The 17,566-nt window shown below is 40.3% G+C and overlaps 1 protein-coding gene across 1 annotated transcript in view; it reads left to right on the forward strand.

The window, feature by feature from the left end:
* The window catches only part of PCSK5 (proprotein convertase subtilisin/kexin type 5), a 260,305-nt gene extending 243,109 nt beyond the window's left edge, over positions 1-17,196 (forward strand). Inside the window, exons 28-37 of the mRNA XM_075136217.1 lie at positions 3,701-3,784; positions 4,288-4,483; positions 6,727-6,944; positions 7,957-8,190; positions 8,685-8,912; positions 10,614-10,791; positions 11,994-12,211; positions 14,336-14,451; positions 16,033-16,219; positions 16,796-17,196. Of these exons, the coding sequence (XP_074992318.1) occupies positions 3,701-3,784; positions 4,288-4,483; positions 6,727-6,944; positions 7,957-8,190; positions 8,685-8,912; positions 10,614-10,791; positions 11,994-12,211; positions 14,336-14,451; positions 16,033-16,219; positions 16,796-17,196 (2,060 nt within the window). The remainder of the gene's footprint in view (positions 1-3,700; positions 3,785-4,287; positions 4,484-6,726; positions 6,945-7,956; positions 8,191-8,684; positions 8,913-10,613; positions 10,792-11,993; positions 12,212-14,335; positions 14,452-16,032; positions 16,220-16,795) is intronic.
* Positions 17,197-17,566: the final 370 nt, after the last annotated feature.

Genomic DNA, 17,566 nt, shown 5'->3' on the forward strand with positions numbered 1-17,566 from the left:
GAGTTTAAATAGAAGGCTTTTTCATTTTGGGGGGTGGGGGGGTGGGGTGGGGGAGGAGGGGGCGCGGAACCAAGAAAGAATATAAGTGTAAGGGTAAAAACAGCTCAGTAGGTCTGAAAAGGTCATACATCCTGGCCTTTACAAAAAGAAGAGCAGAAGAGTATAATAATAGAATGCAGTGTTTTTTCAGTGTCCCACTTTTAGATTATGGGTGGTTTACAATTCTACATCATAGACTTAAGTCTTCTGCATTTACAAGTTTCATTTGCAACCATAAGAGCTACAGACTGAAATTTTAAAGGAAAGCTTGTTGGATCCTCAAGCTCAATGGTATCCTCCAAGGGAAAGCAAAGTACAACCCAACAGCTAAAACCAGTCATTTCCAAGCTTTCCATTTATCATCAGTTCAAAGACCAGGGAAATACGTGCCATTTTTCAGCCTTGTAAGGCTATTCTTTGGAAAGCTCTGGTTACATTATTGGAAGTAGTGTGCACAGGTTTCCATAAACAAATCTCTTGCATCATATTTGCCCATTTGGGGAACTTTTTGCTATGCAAGAAAATTACATTTAAACACTTCACATTATTCTAAGCATGTGTTGGGGTTTTTTTAGTAAATAAAAGCCTATTTCCAGTCAGTAAGAGATTTATCACAGGAAAAACTCGTTTCAACTGTCCAGAATTTAAAAAAAAAAAATTGTAAGATTTCTTCTGTCAATACTAAAGTTGGGGCATATAAGCGCTTATATTTGACCAGAAAGTTAAGGATTGCCTCCCGTGCCAACTACCAGAAGCCCAATTGCTTGTGTACATTCCCCTCTGGTGGTGACTAGCACGTATTACAGAAAGCAATAAATGCTTCCAAGGGGGCAAGTATTAAATGGAAATAAAAAGTTCTTCACCGAAAAAGAGCTTTATTTTTAATTGTAAGGCTTGAAATATTTTTGAAACAATGAGCTCATTTAAACATTCTTCAGCGGTAGTCAACAACCTCTCTGCTTAACCTTACCTTCCTGCTATTTATTTTTTATATTACACCAACTGTCTCGCCACGATCAAGGTCCTTTTCCCCTGGCAACACATACTTCAGCAATATTTCTGGCTTGCTTCTTCACACACATAACTGGTATTAAATTACAGCACTTAAAACTACCCAGTAGGGATTATAAAAAAATAAAACATAAGCCAGGGTAAGGTAGCTGGATGCAAACACAGCTGCTGAAAATGGAAATGAAAATTTGTATTATTTACTGCATATTTAGAAAAAGGCCAATGATGCTTTCAGTGGGAAAATCAGAACCCTGCCGTGACAAATTCTGAAGGTTTATCAAAGCAACTGATGGAGGAACAAAGGATGTGCAACTGCAGGTAGACATCAGGAACACATGATCTTTCTTTCAGCCAAGGTTCCAGAGGCAAAATGAAAAACATTGATTAAAAATTACATGGCTGTGCAATATATCATCAATTATTCAATGTTTTTTTTCAGAGAGTGCCAAATAACTAGTCTCTAAAAGGGAAAAATCTTCGGATTTGCAGGCCACTGGGGATCTTCTCTCAAGAGCAGAAAAAGAGAGAAGGTCTGCATATTTAAGGATAGGAGAATAGAAAATCTGTTAACACCAAACATCCAGCTTTTCCAGAGTATTCCTTATATTCTTAAAGATGACATCAAGAACAACACTCTTTAAGGATTTGTTCAATAATGAAGAGTCAGGAAAAAACATGAAGCTAAGGAGTAGCCTCTCCAAAATACCTTGTGACAGTGAATTTCTGCATCTCACAAGAGTAAGCAATGGTCACCAGCAAGTTACTTTGAGGATTATTTGGATAAGCAAACTGAAAATGCTCTTGTGCTATATGGTTAGGTACATCTAGAAGCTTGAGAGAGACTTGAATTGCCCTCTACACTCAGGGGCACTTAAATGGACTAGAATCCTCTTGGAATAGCGTGTTGTAACCTGAAAAATAGAAAATAGGTCTTCAGCAGGGAAAAAAGCCATAGAAAATATGTCAGCAAGAGACAGAAAGGATCTAAACTCACAGGACCTTCTACTGCAGAAAGCCTTTTACATGCACACACTTAAAAGGGCTAAGAAAAGCAGAACAAAATGCTCATTCTCCTCAAGAAGGATGAAACTTACAGGCAACTAAAAAAAATATTTTAAAATGACTTTGTAATTCTAGTTCTTCACTCCCTAAGCTATACAACTATTAATCTATATGCAAATATATAAATTATACATAGATAGTGCAAAGTACAGAGCCTAATCAGGATTTTTCAATAAATCCTCTTTCACCCTAAATGCTCAATGAATCGGACAACTGTCTCCCCAGAAGCAGGAACCCAGCACTGAGGCCCCAGCTGATACCAGAAGATGGGGCATTTCATTGCTACTTTAGGTAGCACTGAAGTCACTTCACACTGAGGTCTCCTCGCGTCTCTCCAGTCCTTCGTCAATACCTGCCCCTGTGCTCCCACCCCTGCAACTTCTACTTAACAGTAAACCCCTCCTCCTCCACCTCTTGGGCTCCCGATGCTTATACATCACTTCCACTTATTCTTCTTCCATAAGCCAGGGACTCTGAACCTTCCTCACTTGTTCTTGTCTTTCCAAAGAGCTTTTCCAGAGGTTTTAAATTTTGCATACTAATGATTACCTGATACTATACCTCTTAGGTTCAAGTATGGTCAACATGATGTCACAAAGGTGACACAGCCTTCCTGTGTACAGGAATCAACTTACAGAAATCATACATATTTAATTGGCAGGATGAGCTGGATGTGCTAACTGAGGTGCAAAGCTCAATCTGCAACCAACTTCTGATTTATTCTTTATTTTTTATTTTCAGCAAAATCAAAAGACTACTGTCTTCTGTCTGCTGGCCCACAATTACTTTTTCATCAGACATCCATTTACCTGTTGTTATAATTGCTTGGACCAAAATACAGAGCTGCATGTAGAGACCTATCACATTGCACAGCAGACTTTCTCTGTACTAAGTATGATCCTCCAATCCCCTTGTCATTTTGGAGCTGAGTAACACATTGAATAAAGTCTATGCAAAGCAGAACCAAAGTCTTGGTTTTCCTCAGGCATAAAAATCCATTTGGCACACATCAGACTCTTCCTTTTGGAAGGGAATAGCAGGCAACAGTTTTGGGGAGAACTACTTAAAATATTTTCTTTCCAAACACTCATTTTTCTCTCTTTCCTACTCAGACTTTTCTCCCTTAGTTACAGGGTAATGGTGTTCTGCAACCAGCTAGTACAAATCACCATGATAATACCTCACTACACCATGTCCCCCAAATTTACATACCTTCTAGCTCTTCCTGTTTGTAATCTATTAGGATTACAGAGCTGGATTTGGTTTTGAAGCACTACATTGAAACTAACATTATTAAGCTAGATTATTGTTCTCATTAGCGATGAACAGTCCAGAACAGTGCCTTAGTGAATCTCAGGATAATGTTAGTATTTTCCTTTATTACAACTCTTAACTTACCGTTAAAGAGAGTGGACTTGAACAGAACCATCAATTTCATCAACTTTGTGAATTCCAAAAATTCACGGGGGTAGCTTTTCAAAACAGCTTAGAAAAAGCCATAGGAAATGGCCCTCCTAAAGGAAGGGGAAATGAACAAAAAAAGCCTATAAGACAGAAAAAAATGGAACTTTTTTCCCTTTCATCCCAGATGCAAAAAAAATATTGCAGTCCTGTGACCCTTCATGTAAGACCTGTGAGAAATCTGCTGACATATGTACTTCATGTCCAGAAGGTAAGAAACTTCAGCTTCTTTGGGTAAGTTTTGCAAGAGGCTAAAATATTCTGTATCCTACACACTTCCAGGGAATATTTTCGTCAATGGTCACTAGAAAGTTCTTTGACAGCTTAAAGCATAGGCAGGTAATCAGATAATTGCCAGCTGAAGTCAGGCATTACCCTTGGCAATACGGGTAAAAAAAATTGTTATGTGGATGTAGTTCCTTTTCTTTCTTTTCAGTCAAAAGTTGTAGCTATTATGCAGGAATTACTGAATAGGGATTTATTCAGGAAGATGTACTAGATAATCCTGATGATTCCTTCTAACCTTAAATTTCAGTGAAGGTTGAGCAAACTACTTTGGGAAATGGCTTAAAGAGTGTTTTATTCATGTTTTTAAGCATCAAAAAGTTAAATTTCGAGGAAGTTGAAAGCTTTTTTGATAGCCATCCAGGGCAGGAATCTTTTAAACATATTTCTAATTGGTGCCTTTCCCCACCTGGGTTGCTCTTTTGCCAGGAAAATTTCTTATCCATGATACCTGTGTTCCTCTGTGCCCTCAAAAAACTTTTGGCAATGTTGCAAACGGAAAGTGCGAGATGTGCATGGATGGCTGTGAGGTGTGCTCCGACCACTGGCACTGCCAGAAGTGTCAGGCTGAACAGGACCAGCCGCTCTTCCTCCACAAAGGCAGATGTTTACAGGAATGCCCTGAGTAAGTAACTCCTGTTGGATGACTGCTACTCATTTTCTCACTGTGCTCCTTCTCTTTAAAGTTCAGATTCATTATAAACCTTTCAAGGGAGACCTTAATGTAACCTAAGCTACCAGAAACTACCGCAAGGTAAAAGTCATTTTCAGCTGGCCTGAATAAACAGCATTTCTCTTGCTTAGAGAAAAAGTGAAAAATCAAAAGTGAAACTAGACATGAAATCCTATGACAGATGGTACAGCTCCCATTGACTTCAACAGGACCATGGTATTTCAGAATGGTTCTTTGTGGTGACTAAAAATAAGCCTCTAGTCATTCTTCTAACTTGTTCCTTCCTCAAAGTAGTACAGAGCAGGGGTGTGAACCCAGAAAGTGGATGTACTGAAGTCCTGATATGGAAGTATAGTGCTTAGTGATGTGTTTCTCTCTTTGGCTTATATTCTTTACATTTTCATGTAATAAATGTAATTCAAAAAGAAAGATTCCTGTTTGACTGCAATGGATATTAAATCAGGCACTTGAGTAGATCAGCTTCTCCTGTTTCTGTGATTTTTCCATCAGCATTCATCGTACATCTATATATACATAAAATCTGTGCTATGAAGTATGAAGATCTTGCTCGGTTAACCTTTTTCTTTAGAAAGATGTGCAGTTCCTGCCTTCTTATTTTCTCAGTACAAATTCCCTAGCAGTATTTTCCTGCTAACTTTGTCAAATAAGTCAATAAGGGCCAGTGGAACAGATTCTGATCATCAAATGTCACAGTAAACGCAAAGTAATTGCACTAAAACCTATCCTAGTCCAGAAACAACTTTTAATATCAGAAACTGCGGCATACAAGCAAAGATAATGTTTTGGCATTAATATGTCTGTTCTCAGTACTCATTCCCCTCAGTTATCCCACACAGGGTCAGTATACAAATTAAACCTTTTCATATATCACTAGTCTTTCTAGCTGTTATTATTCCCCTTTTTTCCAAATTCCAGACTATAAATAATAGCTTTCCAGACATCATTCAGCAAAGTTATACTCTGGTTTCAGCCTCTGAGGCAAAGTTCTTGAGGCATAACTACTCTCCACTGGAGCAGAGGATTATATGAGATTTTTTCTTAGGTTTTTTTTTTAGTTTTGGGTCACGCTGTAGGTGGTGGAAAGGGTTGACTTGCCGCACTGATAATTTCTGACAGAGGATTTTGAAAGACTGGGCTGGCAGAGTACTCAAGACTGGAACAAGAGAAGAAGACAGGACCATGAGAAATAGATGTAGGATCATGACGAAGGTTAGGAGAAAAAAAGAAGATGAGAATAGATGGCAGGCACAGCTCTTCTTACCTTTTCTCTAACCTTGTTCCTACTGCATCTCCTCAGCCTTTCTTTGGAAAGATCATCTCCCCACCTCTACAGGGAAGAATGAGCTTGTTAGTGTGAAGTACATGTGCTGGGACTACTTTCTATGTCAACTTCTTCCATAGTATTAATCAATGGTTGTATACATATGGATTAGCAATAATCTCAAAATGTGGACTTGCTTGTCCTTTAACCTTCTAACATTTTGGTTTTGAGAGTGCAGGCAGATTGGATTGCATCCAGCCTCTCCTTTTATCCCTCTTCTCCTGAAATATAGGTGCAATTTTTTGCTGTATTTTCTTTATGACTAATAGTCCCAACCATGGTTGTCTACGGTTGCTCTCACACCACATACCAGCAAAACATGCTCCCTCTTCACCGTCTCTAGCTTGCTGTCACTAAACGCAGGTACTACTTAAGCATCCTGGTTTTGTTGGTTTTTTTTAATCCCAGCCCTCCTTATTCTTCCCAGCTTTCACACTTCCAGGGTTTTCTCTTCTCTTTTTCCCCTCTAGGGCCATTGAGGTTATACTTCTCTGTCTTTCCCTGATACCGCTATTGAGGGTCAGCTGTGCAAGATTGCATCTTTCTTTTCCCAAACGTTATAGAACTTCCTATCTTATGTAAGGGGGAAATCAAGAAATGAGCAAGAAAGAAAGTCCAAGATCCCTTAGAGTAGGCACAAGAACAAAGGAAGGCCAGACTCCCTTCACAGCACTAACCATGCACATTTTCTGCTCGCAGACAGAGGGGATGTAAGTGGAGGATGGGCAACAAATTGTGTGAGAAACCTGTGAAATGTGTATGCTGGGAAAGTCTCATATATTCTTATAGTCTGGACTATTTGATAACTATACATTGACCGGCAGTTTGCTTTGTGTTTGTTTTCATTCAATAGGGGATATTTTAATGATTCTGAGACTTGCAAGGAATGCAGTGGATCCTGTAAGACATGCATGGGAAATGCAACCAAATGCCTGTCCTGTAAAAGTCCTTTGCTTCTGGAGCAGTGGAAATGTAAACCTATCTGTTCAGAGAAGCATTTTGCCTCTGAAGGAATCTGCAAACACTGCCCTGAAATGTGTCAAGAGTGCATTCACAATCAAATATGCAAAGGTATTGTAAAGAACTGGTCTTGGTTTGGCTAAAATCCATCTGGATCCATGTAAAGACAGACTGACAGAAACACAGATCTGAAAAGAAATTCTGTAATGAGCAAAAATTTAAAAAGGCATGTATATATATTTGCTAACCTCTAAGACAGTGGTTTATCAGTGCTTTATGATGAGACTCAGTCTAAACCATTAATCTGTAAAGATTTCACATTGCTTTGCCTGTTCCTGTTGTCCTTTGGAGATTCCTACTGGTTTGATTCTATTTCTGACCTAGTGTACCCACGCCTAAACACTTGCATACATGTTCACACCAATGTGAAATACAGAATGTTTCTTTCCTAGTTTGGTTGAACTTTACATCTCTTTACCATTTTTGCAAATGACTACTCATGGTGGAGAATGAAATCTCTGTAATGAAACATATTGGGAAAGTCTTGGATATCCTGGTGAGTCTGAATGCCTCCTTAAAAATTTCCAGGATAGTTAATATTGAACAACCCATTCTGGAAATATAAATATGGATGAAATGAAAAAAAAAATCATAAACAAAGCTATTAAAGCAAGTACTCATAATAAAATTAGCAGCTGAATCACAGCTCTGTGCAAAGACAAATATTCAGGTCCATATATTCCAGCCAGACTCATCTTTTAATAATAAACCAAACAAAACTTCAGATGTGGACATCCCTCATTTTGCAGGAAGTTCATAATGCAGATATAATATCTCAGCAGAAGTTCACCTATATTCAGTGGCAGCATGGTATGGTTAATATCAGCAAAGCTGAACAGGTGACTTGGCTTCTCAGTCTCTTGATATAACACAGAAGATGCTGTGGGAGGGTTGGGCAGTTTGGAGGGGAAAGAGTCGGAAAAGAGAGCACTACCTTCCTCTTACCTCCTGTTATGACAGGCACTGCAGGATTTATGGTTTCCTTTGATTTCTTCACTCCCTCACTTACAGAGGTCGGAATTTGCTGCCTGTTTGCTTACCTGTTGTTTGCTGTTCTCTGTAGAGTGCATGGACGAGTTCTTCCTGCACGAGGGGAAGTGTGTGCAGGACTGCCCTTCTCACTTCTATGCTGAAGACAAGCACTGCTTTCCCTGCCATGCAGACTGCAAGGATTGTGACGGGCCGGACTCGGACGACTGCACTGAGTGTGCCGTCAACTATGTTCTCTACAGTGGCATGTGTTTTGGAGAGTGCCCTGAAGGAACTTACTATGAAGAAGATACTGATGACTGCCAAGGTTGGCAGCTGTTGTTTTCCCCAGAACAGTATTGAGATACAAGTGGGTCTGGTTAAAAACTATCCCAAAAGGGCCTGTGTGTGCCGGCTAATGTCGCTCTCAGAGTCCTGGAATTGGAGAAGGTAGCTAATGCAGAAAAATAACAAAGCATAGCTTAAAACAGCAAAAATTGGAGAAAGCTGAGAGGGAGGTAGGAAAGCTAGATGTGTTTAGTATTATGGGCAACCACTCTGGTAAAGTGCTAAGTATTGCTGGAGACACCATGCTGAAAGACACTGCTCAGCAAAAGCAGTAACAGTGCAAAAGGAAACCTAAGGAACTGGCTGCGTAAGATTGGAAATAGTAAAATGTTTGACTATGCAGAAGCAGAGCTATTGCTGTTTCCCTCAGCCTCTCATCCTGAATTGATGGCTGCTTCTTGCAAAATTAAAGTTAAAATAATAATCTGAAATGCAACAGGAAATGGTGACATTCCTACTGTTTGTCCATTTCAGCATGCAATAGGACATGCCAGACTTGTTCTTCCACTGCCTGCCTTACTTGCAGAAATGGCCTCATACTGAACCGTGATGGGCATTGTGTGGCGTCCGGATACTGCTCTCCCACTGAGTACTACGTTGAGAAAACTCAGACCTGCAAGCCTTGTCATAAGAAATGCTTCCACTGCTCAGGACCCACCGAACACCTGTGTCTTAGCTGTGCGAATAACCGCTATCTGCTCAGTAAGTGTCTCGCTCCTGCCTCTAGATTACATTCTACACTGAAAGCATGAAATAGACAAGTTTCTGTCACTTTTATGAAGCATCTAGGGCTGTTTCAGCCAGTCTAAATATTGCAAAGTTGACCTGACAAGTAGATAACTTGTGCAGAGAAAAATACTTCTGCGGGGCTACCTGGAAACTCTTTGTGAGAGGGCTTGCCACTCACTGGGGCCAAAGCAGGACTTCTAAGTAGCAACAAACTCCACAGCTAAACAAAACTTGTATGTTTCATTTACTTGGTATGTACTGTTCCTGTTGTTTCCTACAAAGAACTTAAAAAGACAAGAGGGATATTCTTAGCTTTTTTTTTTTTTTTTTGAATGTATGCACAAAGAGCTCACATTTTCATGCTGGCTTGTTTAATCCCTGCAGAGATCTGATGAGCAAAGAAATACTTAAGCACAGCTGTTAAAAAGTTGCTTATGGATCATTAGGTCAGTATCTAGTGGATGTCTGAAGTGCAAACTACATTTCTGACTTTGGAGCAGAAGAGTGTATTGTCTCAGAAACAAATTGGTAAACAATATAAAATCCCAGAACTTAAACTTTACTTCTTTGCATATTCTTTAAAAAGCAAACAAAAATTGTAGAAAATAATTGGGAGAAAAAATTATTAAAATGATCTTTCATGCAGGAAAAGTCTAAAGAGAGTTTGAATTAAAACTGAACCTGAGCTTTTTGAGTCTAATTGTGATGCAGATTTTGCATTCTTAACTTTCTGAGGTCTTGCATCAGACCTGTCTTTTTTATCAACACTCAGCTGCTTTGCACCATGACAACTGATAAAGTTGATGGAAGTACGTAAATAAACATCCTGGAGTGGAGAAAGAAGTGCAAGAAAAATAGAAATAAGGGGAATTATCTTCCTTTGCCCAGCTGCAACCCGAGTAGCAAAACTATAAAGACAGGCTAGATAATGAGTACAAGCTACTAAAGAGTCATCACTGCTCTCTTAGCTTGATGCACTTGCAGTTAGCTGCATCAGTCCTAACTTCTCATTCAAGATTCCTATTCTAAAGACCCTCTGAAATTTCAGTGAAAAAGTGGGATGTACCTGGTACATCCGGCAGCATTACAGGCATTTATTCCCACAAGATAAAGCAGCAGCCACAGACACGGGTAAGGACCAATGAACAAATGTCATTAAATCTCAAATTTACCATCAGATTTGTCGTATACACAGAATGTGATGAGGTTGATGCTTAGAGTGAAACCTAAGGAAAATGGCAATGCAGATAGAAAGTTTCCTAATTACTGTTTCTTCTTTTGTATATTCTGAAAGAAATCACAGCTGCTGTTCATTATTATGTATTATACATTTGTATTTACTATTTCTTCTTTTGTATATTCTGAAAGAAATCACAGCTGCTGTTCATTATTATGTATTACGCATTTGTATTTCCCAAAGATAAAAAATGATCTGTTCTGAAGAGATAATGTATCTGCTAATGTAGATAAAGTGCAGAAATGAGGACTAATGAACTGATAAGACTTAGAAGAAACAAAAAATAATTACTATATTCCAACATTCTCTTTTCTTGTTCTAGGATACGCTCTAACAGCATCTCCTGTTAGAAAGTTTGCTCTAGCATAGCTGTATGAGGTGTTTTACAGCAGCTAATACTGAATATGATGTCTTATTCTGCATTGTTGTCTGTGCAGATACAACTTGTGTTGAAACATGCCCAGATGGGTATTACGCTGACAGCGATGAGCGACAATGTTCCCCATGCCACAGCGCCTGTGTCACTTGCACTGGGAAACACAGCTCGCAGTGCCTTTCCTGCAAACCGGGCTGGTACAGACAGGGAAAAGGATGCCTAAACCAGTGTCCAGCAGGGTAAGGTCCAAGATCTTTAGCTAAGAGTTACATCACCAGGAGAGCTTTGAGAAATTGGATTACTCTGCCCCATCCTACTTCAGGGTGACATAGAACTGAATTCTATTTTCAGGTGAAAAATTCTTACGTTGTCCCAATACAGCGGTGGTAGAAAACTTCCCCTCACTGTAGAAAACTGTAAAGTTGGTGCCCAGATTGGGACCAGCTTGACGTGGTATGGCCATTCTTACACTCCAAGTGTGCTCTTAGGTTATGTTTATACAGAAGAGTGTGAAGCAAAATAAATATGTTAGGTTATCTGTTAGTCAGCTTGAGCACAGGAAGCAGTGTAACTTTCTTCAAGCCCCCTTGCAGCCTCCACTTAACCTGAAGTTCAGATGAGGTTACATTTTTTGCATTGCGTGAATGTTTATAATGGATCATAATAAAACCAACCATTAAAACGCCTTTCAACTGAGGACTCATAATTCTAGACAGCAACTTCATTAATATGATTCCATTTAATTTCAAAATATGAATTCAGTGTGCTCTTGTAAATATGTCTCAGAAATCCAAATTTGGGAAGCGGACCTATGATTTCTGGTTCAGGTCCATTTCGTTTTGCAGTACAGTATGATCACGCTGGCTGTTAAATTCAGTTATCATCTTGTAAAATTGGAAGACTGTAATGACCAGATCTCAACAAACACACAGTGCAGCTATTCTTCTTTTTCTCTGACAGCACAACTTGGGTGAACACTGTTCCTGTGCTGGTATCCTTTGGCTAAGCCTGTTTGTGCACTAAAGGAAATACGAAATTTCTGAATTTCCATCTGACAGCAGATCATCAGGAGCAGTGAGAAATTCAGTGCTTACCCAATGTCTCGAGGATATCTCTTGCAGAGCCAAAACAGAGTTGAGGTTTTCTGAGCCCTGCCTATTTATATACTTACTTTGTGTCTGAATTCACCCTAGGTTTTAGAAAACCTTGCTTTATACACCCTCAATTTACAGTCTTGCTTTATAGCTGAATTCCAATGGCTAAGCAGAATTAAAGGAAATTAATTCTGTTTTCACTGAGATTGCAAATGTTTATTGTGATCACATCAATATCACTTTTATACATTGATGTAATCACAGTAAAAGCTAAGGATGAAGGATGTTTTGGTTTTCCTGCCACTGCTAGGCTTTATGCAAAGCCGTGACTATCTGACCTGTTTCAGGTATTTTGCACAAAATTCCACTGGATCGTGTGAGAGATGCCACAAGGGCTGTAAGGAGTGTATGGGGCCTCAACCCACAGACTGCCTTTTCTGCAATACATATTTCTACCTGTTGCGCTCCAAGAACGAATGCGTTAGCTCTTGTCCTGAGTATTACTACGAAAGCAAGGACAACAACGTCTGCGAAAGATGCCACCCTTCCTGCCGAACTTGTGAAGGTAAAAGCATACGCTCCACTTTCACCAAAAAAAGGGTTGTCAAAACACCTGCCAAAGATTATCAAAACACCTGCCATCTCTGTTTTTCTTTTTACCCTCTGCTCCAAGATTTGGAAATGCCTCACAAAGAGACGTACCGTGTACAGCACTACCAGCCTGTCCGTGACCTAAGTAGCTGCAGTGGGTGACGCAGAACTCCCCCGGCCCAGGGCTGCCGGGCTCTCCCTGGCCCTGGGTGACTAGCTGCGCTGGCTGCTGCATGCTGCTACCTTACTTTTAGAGCGTTGATTGATCGAGATCAAAGCAAGGATATGAATTCCTGCCAAGCTCCCCACAGGGCTGCCTCCAGCCGCAGAGCGCAAGCGTGAAGGCTCACAGGGAGAGCTGGGGCTGTCCCGGAGCCACGTCAGTGAAGGGAAACAACTGACAGTGGTCATGAAGTTTCCGTCAGCCAGGCCTCTCACAAGGATGCTCACCAGCTTAAAAGAAAAGGGCTCTGTTAGTTACAGAGCTCACACAAACACTGAATAATGACTGAATTAATGACTGACTCTCCCACTCTTTCTGCTGTCCTACTATGTGTTACCCTGTGAAAGCCAAGCAACCTAAATCCAACCACACATCTTTACAATCTGCAAAGGGAAGAGTAGAAAATCCATAGCTAACAACACTTAAGATAACAATCAGGCCATAAAGCATATCTTTAGGGCGAAAAGCAAAAAAAAAAAAAAAAAAAGGAGTGATGCCCGCTGCTTTTAATATAGTTAAATATTTTTCAAAGTTAACTTTGAGAGACCACCTGTTTTTTTCTGTGACACACTTATGTATTCAGTTTCTTCTCTTTCCTAATTCATCCAATTCTGAAGCAAGCAGCATTAATCCCCTTGGACTATTTGGTGCCCTATTCTATCTGAACAGCATCAGATGATAGCTAACAGGTGCCACTCTGCAGCTTAGACCACACCATATTGTAACGTGCAAAATTTGTTTTGGATAGTGGATATACTGGATAGCACAGATGGCTAATTGCAACATAACAATATTTAAAATTGTGGAAATAACCCTTAGAGTGAAGCCACCTAAAGAACTATTAAAATGTAATTGTATAACAAAATTATAACACGTAACAGAAATATTTTGGCTTGGATTTGGGACAAAAAGATAGGTATTTTAATTTACAGACTACTTCCATTAATTTTTACTTTATTTGGGATAAATACTACAGGACAGATTTTCTATCGTAATTACAGAGACATTAAGATGAAACACAAGCCAGTCCTTCTAAACAGCAAACCTGTAGGAGTTCTGAAATGAATCTGTATTGCTGATGTACGAGCAAAGAAGTGTTGTGGTGTGTCTTGTTTCTCAAGAGCAGGAAGACAAACCCTGCACTGCTCCGAAAAATCACGTAGTAAATTCACTGGGTTACAGAAGGTTGCTAACTTCACCTGTTTAACCGCTTCTAACGCGAGCTACTTGCATTTCCATTTTCTTCCTTTCAGACAGTGGCAAAAAATGCCTAGTTGCAGGGAAATGGACCGGTGCATCTTAAGACGTAGGACAAACCCTTCATTTCAATGTTTCACAGAAATACTGCATGTAGCATCTGTCTTCAAAAAGAGTCTCCAACACACAAAGTGCATATGATGCTCTGTTTGCATCTAGCGAAGTACTTTTTTCCTATGCAACCAAAAAATTTATTTTGCTATTCAAACACAAACATACCCTAATTCATTGTGGTTTGAAAAGGGTTAGCTAGCAGACCTAATAAGTATTGATTTTGTGAAGGAGAGCATTTGGCCAAGGTTTCCCACAATTTCACTTCAGTGCGCTGACCTAATTGATTTTCCTGAATGTGTTGGAACTTCCCTGTACAACTGATTCCCAAATCAGCTTTTTATGAATATCAAAATGCATAAGAAACACACTTTGTGGGCACATAAAACCTCAAGACTAGGCCCAAGCTCTTTCTAATACCAACCTCCTCATGCTGGACTCCTCACCGCTGATTCTTGCTGTGGACAAATACCCTTTTCTTTGGTGGCAGTGGTCAATATAATTTTTAAAGGAAGTTAGATGACAATTTTTCCTGTTTTAATATTGTTGGTTTATTTGCCTTTCTAGGGAAGGGAGCATTCAGCTGCACATCTTGTGTATGGAGCTACAGTTTATTAAGTGGAATGTGCAACTCAGACTGTTTTGTAGGTGAATACAAAGTCCAGGGAACACCAGGACAAGAGGTAACTGCAGGCAATTTCTCCTGTGATGTGTATGCTGAACTTCAACTTCTGAACACAATACAAACAAAACAGAATGCTCTTCTCTGAGTTTTCAAGGCTGCTTATCTTTAAATACGTTTACTTTTTTCTTCTCTTGGCAGAGGAAACATCATTTCTCTTTCTGGGGTTGTCTACTATAGAGCAATCCTCTACCAGTAAATATGAAGGCACAACTTTGTCAACTATGATACCAAAGTCATGCGAACAAGATCAGCTATATTAGTAATACAGCATTTTTTTTCTTCCAGTATAACTGAGATTTCCCCACAGATTGCTGCTGCTTTGTCTGTAAGAAATCACATCGCATTCCTGATGGACAGCTTTCCTGGCAGAAACCTCGAGTGGAGAGACAGGCTGAAGTTAACAGAGCTGTATATTTAGTAGAGTAGGACCACAATTAGGTTTGGGCCTGTGCCACAAGCCTGGGCACTCCAGCTTCCAGATTTCCACACCAACTGCCTTCCAAAGATGTTTGTTCAAGAATATAGCAGCAAGGCAAGCCAGCTGGCCTGAGATGCTGCATTCCCCGCAGTCTCTGGCCTGGAATATCCCCTTCGCAGCGCTGCTCCATAACCGTGAGCCTGAGAAAACAGCCTAAGAGCTGGGGACCACAGAGGTTTGCAGTTCTTTGTAAGAGCTTTGACTCTGAGAAACTGGACCTCCCGCTATGACCCTCCCACCTTGCCCAGGTTCTTCAATTCAGGACAACCAGCCTTGCAGGTTGGACAGCAAATTTGATGAAAGGTTATTGGAGTTTCCAGATCCTCGCAGTGGGTATGGGGTCCTGCTACCATGGCAGGAAAATAGCAGTTTTTTCCCAATAGGCCAGGAACTGTGAACACAGGAAGCCTTGAATTACCTGAGCTCAGAGCATTCTGCAAGGTAGATGTGACAATGACGATCTCTGGTAGTCTTTGTACACAGAGGCTCCCAGGAGCCTATCTGGTATTTGAGAAGCGTATTTGAATTTAAACTGTTTCTGTAAAACGGAACCAACACAGTCTAATAGAAGTCTGGTTTGCCAGAAAATTTCCAGTCAGCTTTATTCCTTATTTCTGCTCCTTCTCAAGTTAGAAAGGAAATTCATTCTCTCAGTTGCCTTTTTTTTTTCAAGACTATTTCATGTTGCTTCTCCCATGTCAGTTACTTTTAACGATACTCTTGAGTACACTTCTTGAAGGCCACTTTACCATCATTACTGCCAAAGAACCGTAGACCTGCTAGCATGAGACTAGCAAATCAAAAACACGCTTTCTGGCCAAGGAGCTTACAGTCTCACTGAATTTTGGCTTGCTGTCTAGCTAGGTGAAATCTCTAACTAAGCTCCTACGACACTTTCCCCCCTCTCCCTACAAGCATATCACTGAGAGCCCAGGAAATATGAACCAAATTTTAGTTTTCCTACTCCCTACTATCTTTTGCCATTGACACTCATGGTGCCCAGAGATGACCACCCAGACAGTGAATGACAGGACAGAACTGGCAGGTCGGGTCCAAAGAACTCAAAATGAAAGGTGCATTGCTTGTGTTCTGTGTCTGAAGGAGGACGAGCCCAAGTGTGAGAGATGTGACAGCTCATGCACGGAGTGCAAGGGACCTGGGCCTCTCAACTGCACCATCTGTCCAGCCAGCATGCAGCTCTACCTGGAAGAAAGCCGCTGCCTGCCCTGCTGCAGTGACTCGGACCTGGCAGGCACCCCAGCATGCTGTGACTGCAGTGAAACACAAGGTAGGACCATGCTGAAGAGCAGTAACGGTGCTGAAGGGCTTTTAAAAATCAGAAAGGGAATGGGGCAAAAATGCGCTGCTGAGCTGCAGGCACACAGTGTGCATGCTCGCAGTGTACTGCTCCATCAGCAGAATAGGAAGGGCTTTACACAAGTAACAGCGATCGCGACTGATGCGGGAGACGGCACCTTCTTTCATATGCAGCTACTGTGTTAAATGCCCAGGCGTTTCATAAACCAGGTGACTGGTAAGTGCTTGCTTCAACGCATAACCATCTGAATCATTGCATTTTAAGCTCACCCTGTCAAAATACATTTGTGTGCCTGTTAGCTTTTCTACCTCTTTCTGATTATTTCTAATCTAATAAAGAAGAATAGCTATCCCAGCAACTTTGCTTACATCTTATACCATCACAGCTACAAGAACACAGGTGTGGTACTGGAAGAGTAAGGTCGAATGCATTTTAAAATGTAAGCAGGCCTAAACGTTGTACTGGGTCTTTTAAGACAAACACCCCCCCACCATACACACACACACACAAACTCATTTAATCTTTTTTTTTTAACTGCCGTTGTAGATGACTGTGTATTACGGACCACTCTACCACCTGAGAGGAAAAGCAAAACTAGTTTCTCTACTTTCTTTGTTATTACCTGCATTTTGCTTCTCCTTGTCATTGGTGCCATTGTATTCATCTGGAGAAAATCACAAGCCAAAACCCAGGCTGTCAATAAAGGTGGGTATGAGAAGCTGACAAATCACTCCAAAACCTTTCCTTCCTACTGTGAGAGTCCCAGTTACCAAGAAGATCAACTGATTGAATACAGAGATCGAGATAATGAAGATGATGATGAAGAAGATGACATTGTATATATGGGCCAGGATGGCACAGTCTATCGCAAATTTAAATACGGACTTTTGGAGGATGACGAGGAAGATGAGCTTGAATACGATGATGAAAGTTACTCATTTAGATAACTCTGTACTAATTTATGGATTTCCTGCTCTGTTGCTTTTCCTATTAAATTACAGCAATTTAGTTTAAGTATGTTTAGTTACTTCTTAGCATGCTGAGCTCAAGATTTTAGCTAACAGTTATTGTGAGAGCAGAATGGTTTCTAAAAACATTTTTTCCTAAAGCTTTTAAGTAGCACTCCAGATACAGGCTGGTTAAGAGATTATGTTTCTGTGCATTTGTGTGGAGAGTAAATCCTTTCCCAAGATGTATTTGTGTGCATTATAATTAATACAAACTCTGCTTCAAACCATGCACACACACTTATTGAGAACCTTGCCAATCACTACTAGAAATGTGCAGATATAAACAAGATGGGTGTATTTATCTACC

The sequence above is a fragment of the Calonectris borealis genome, chromosome Z (genome assembly GCF_964195595.1).
Source record: "Calonectris borealis chromosome Z, bCalBor7.hap1.2, whole genome shotgun sequence".
Classification (NCBI taxonomy): Eukaryota; Metazoa; Chordata; class Aves; order Procellariiformes; family Procellariidae; genus Calonectris; species Calonectris borealis.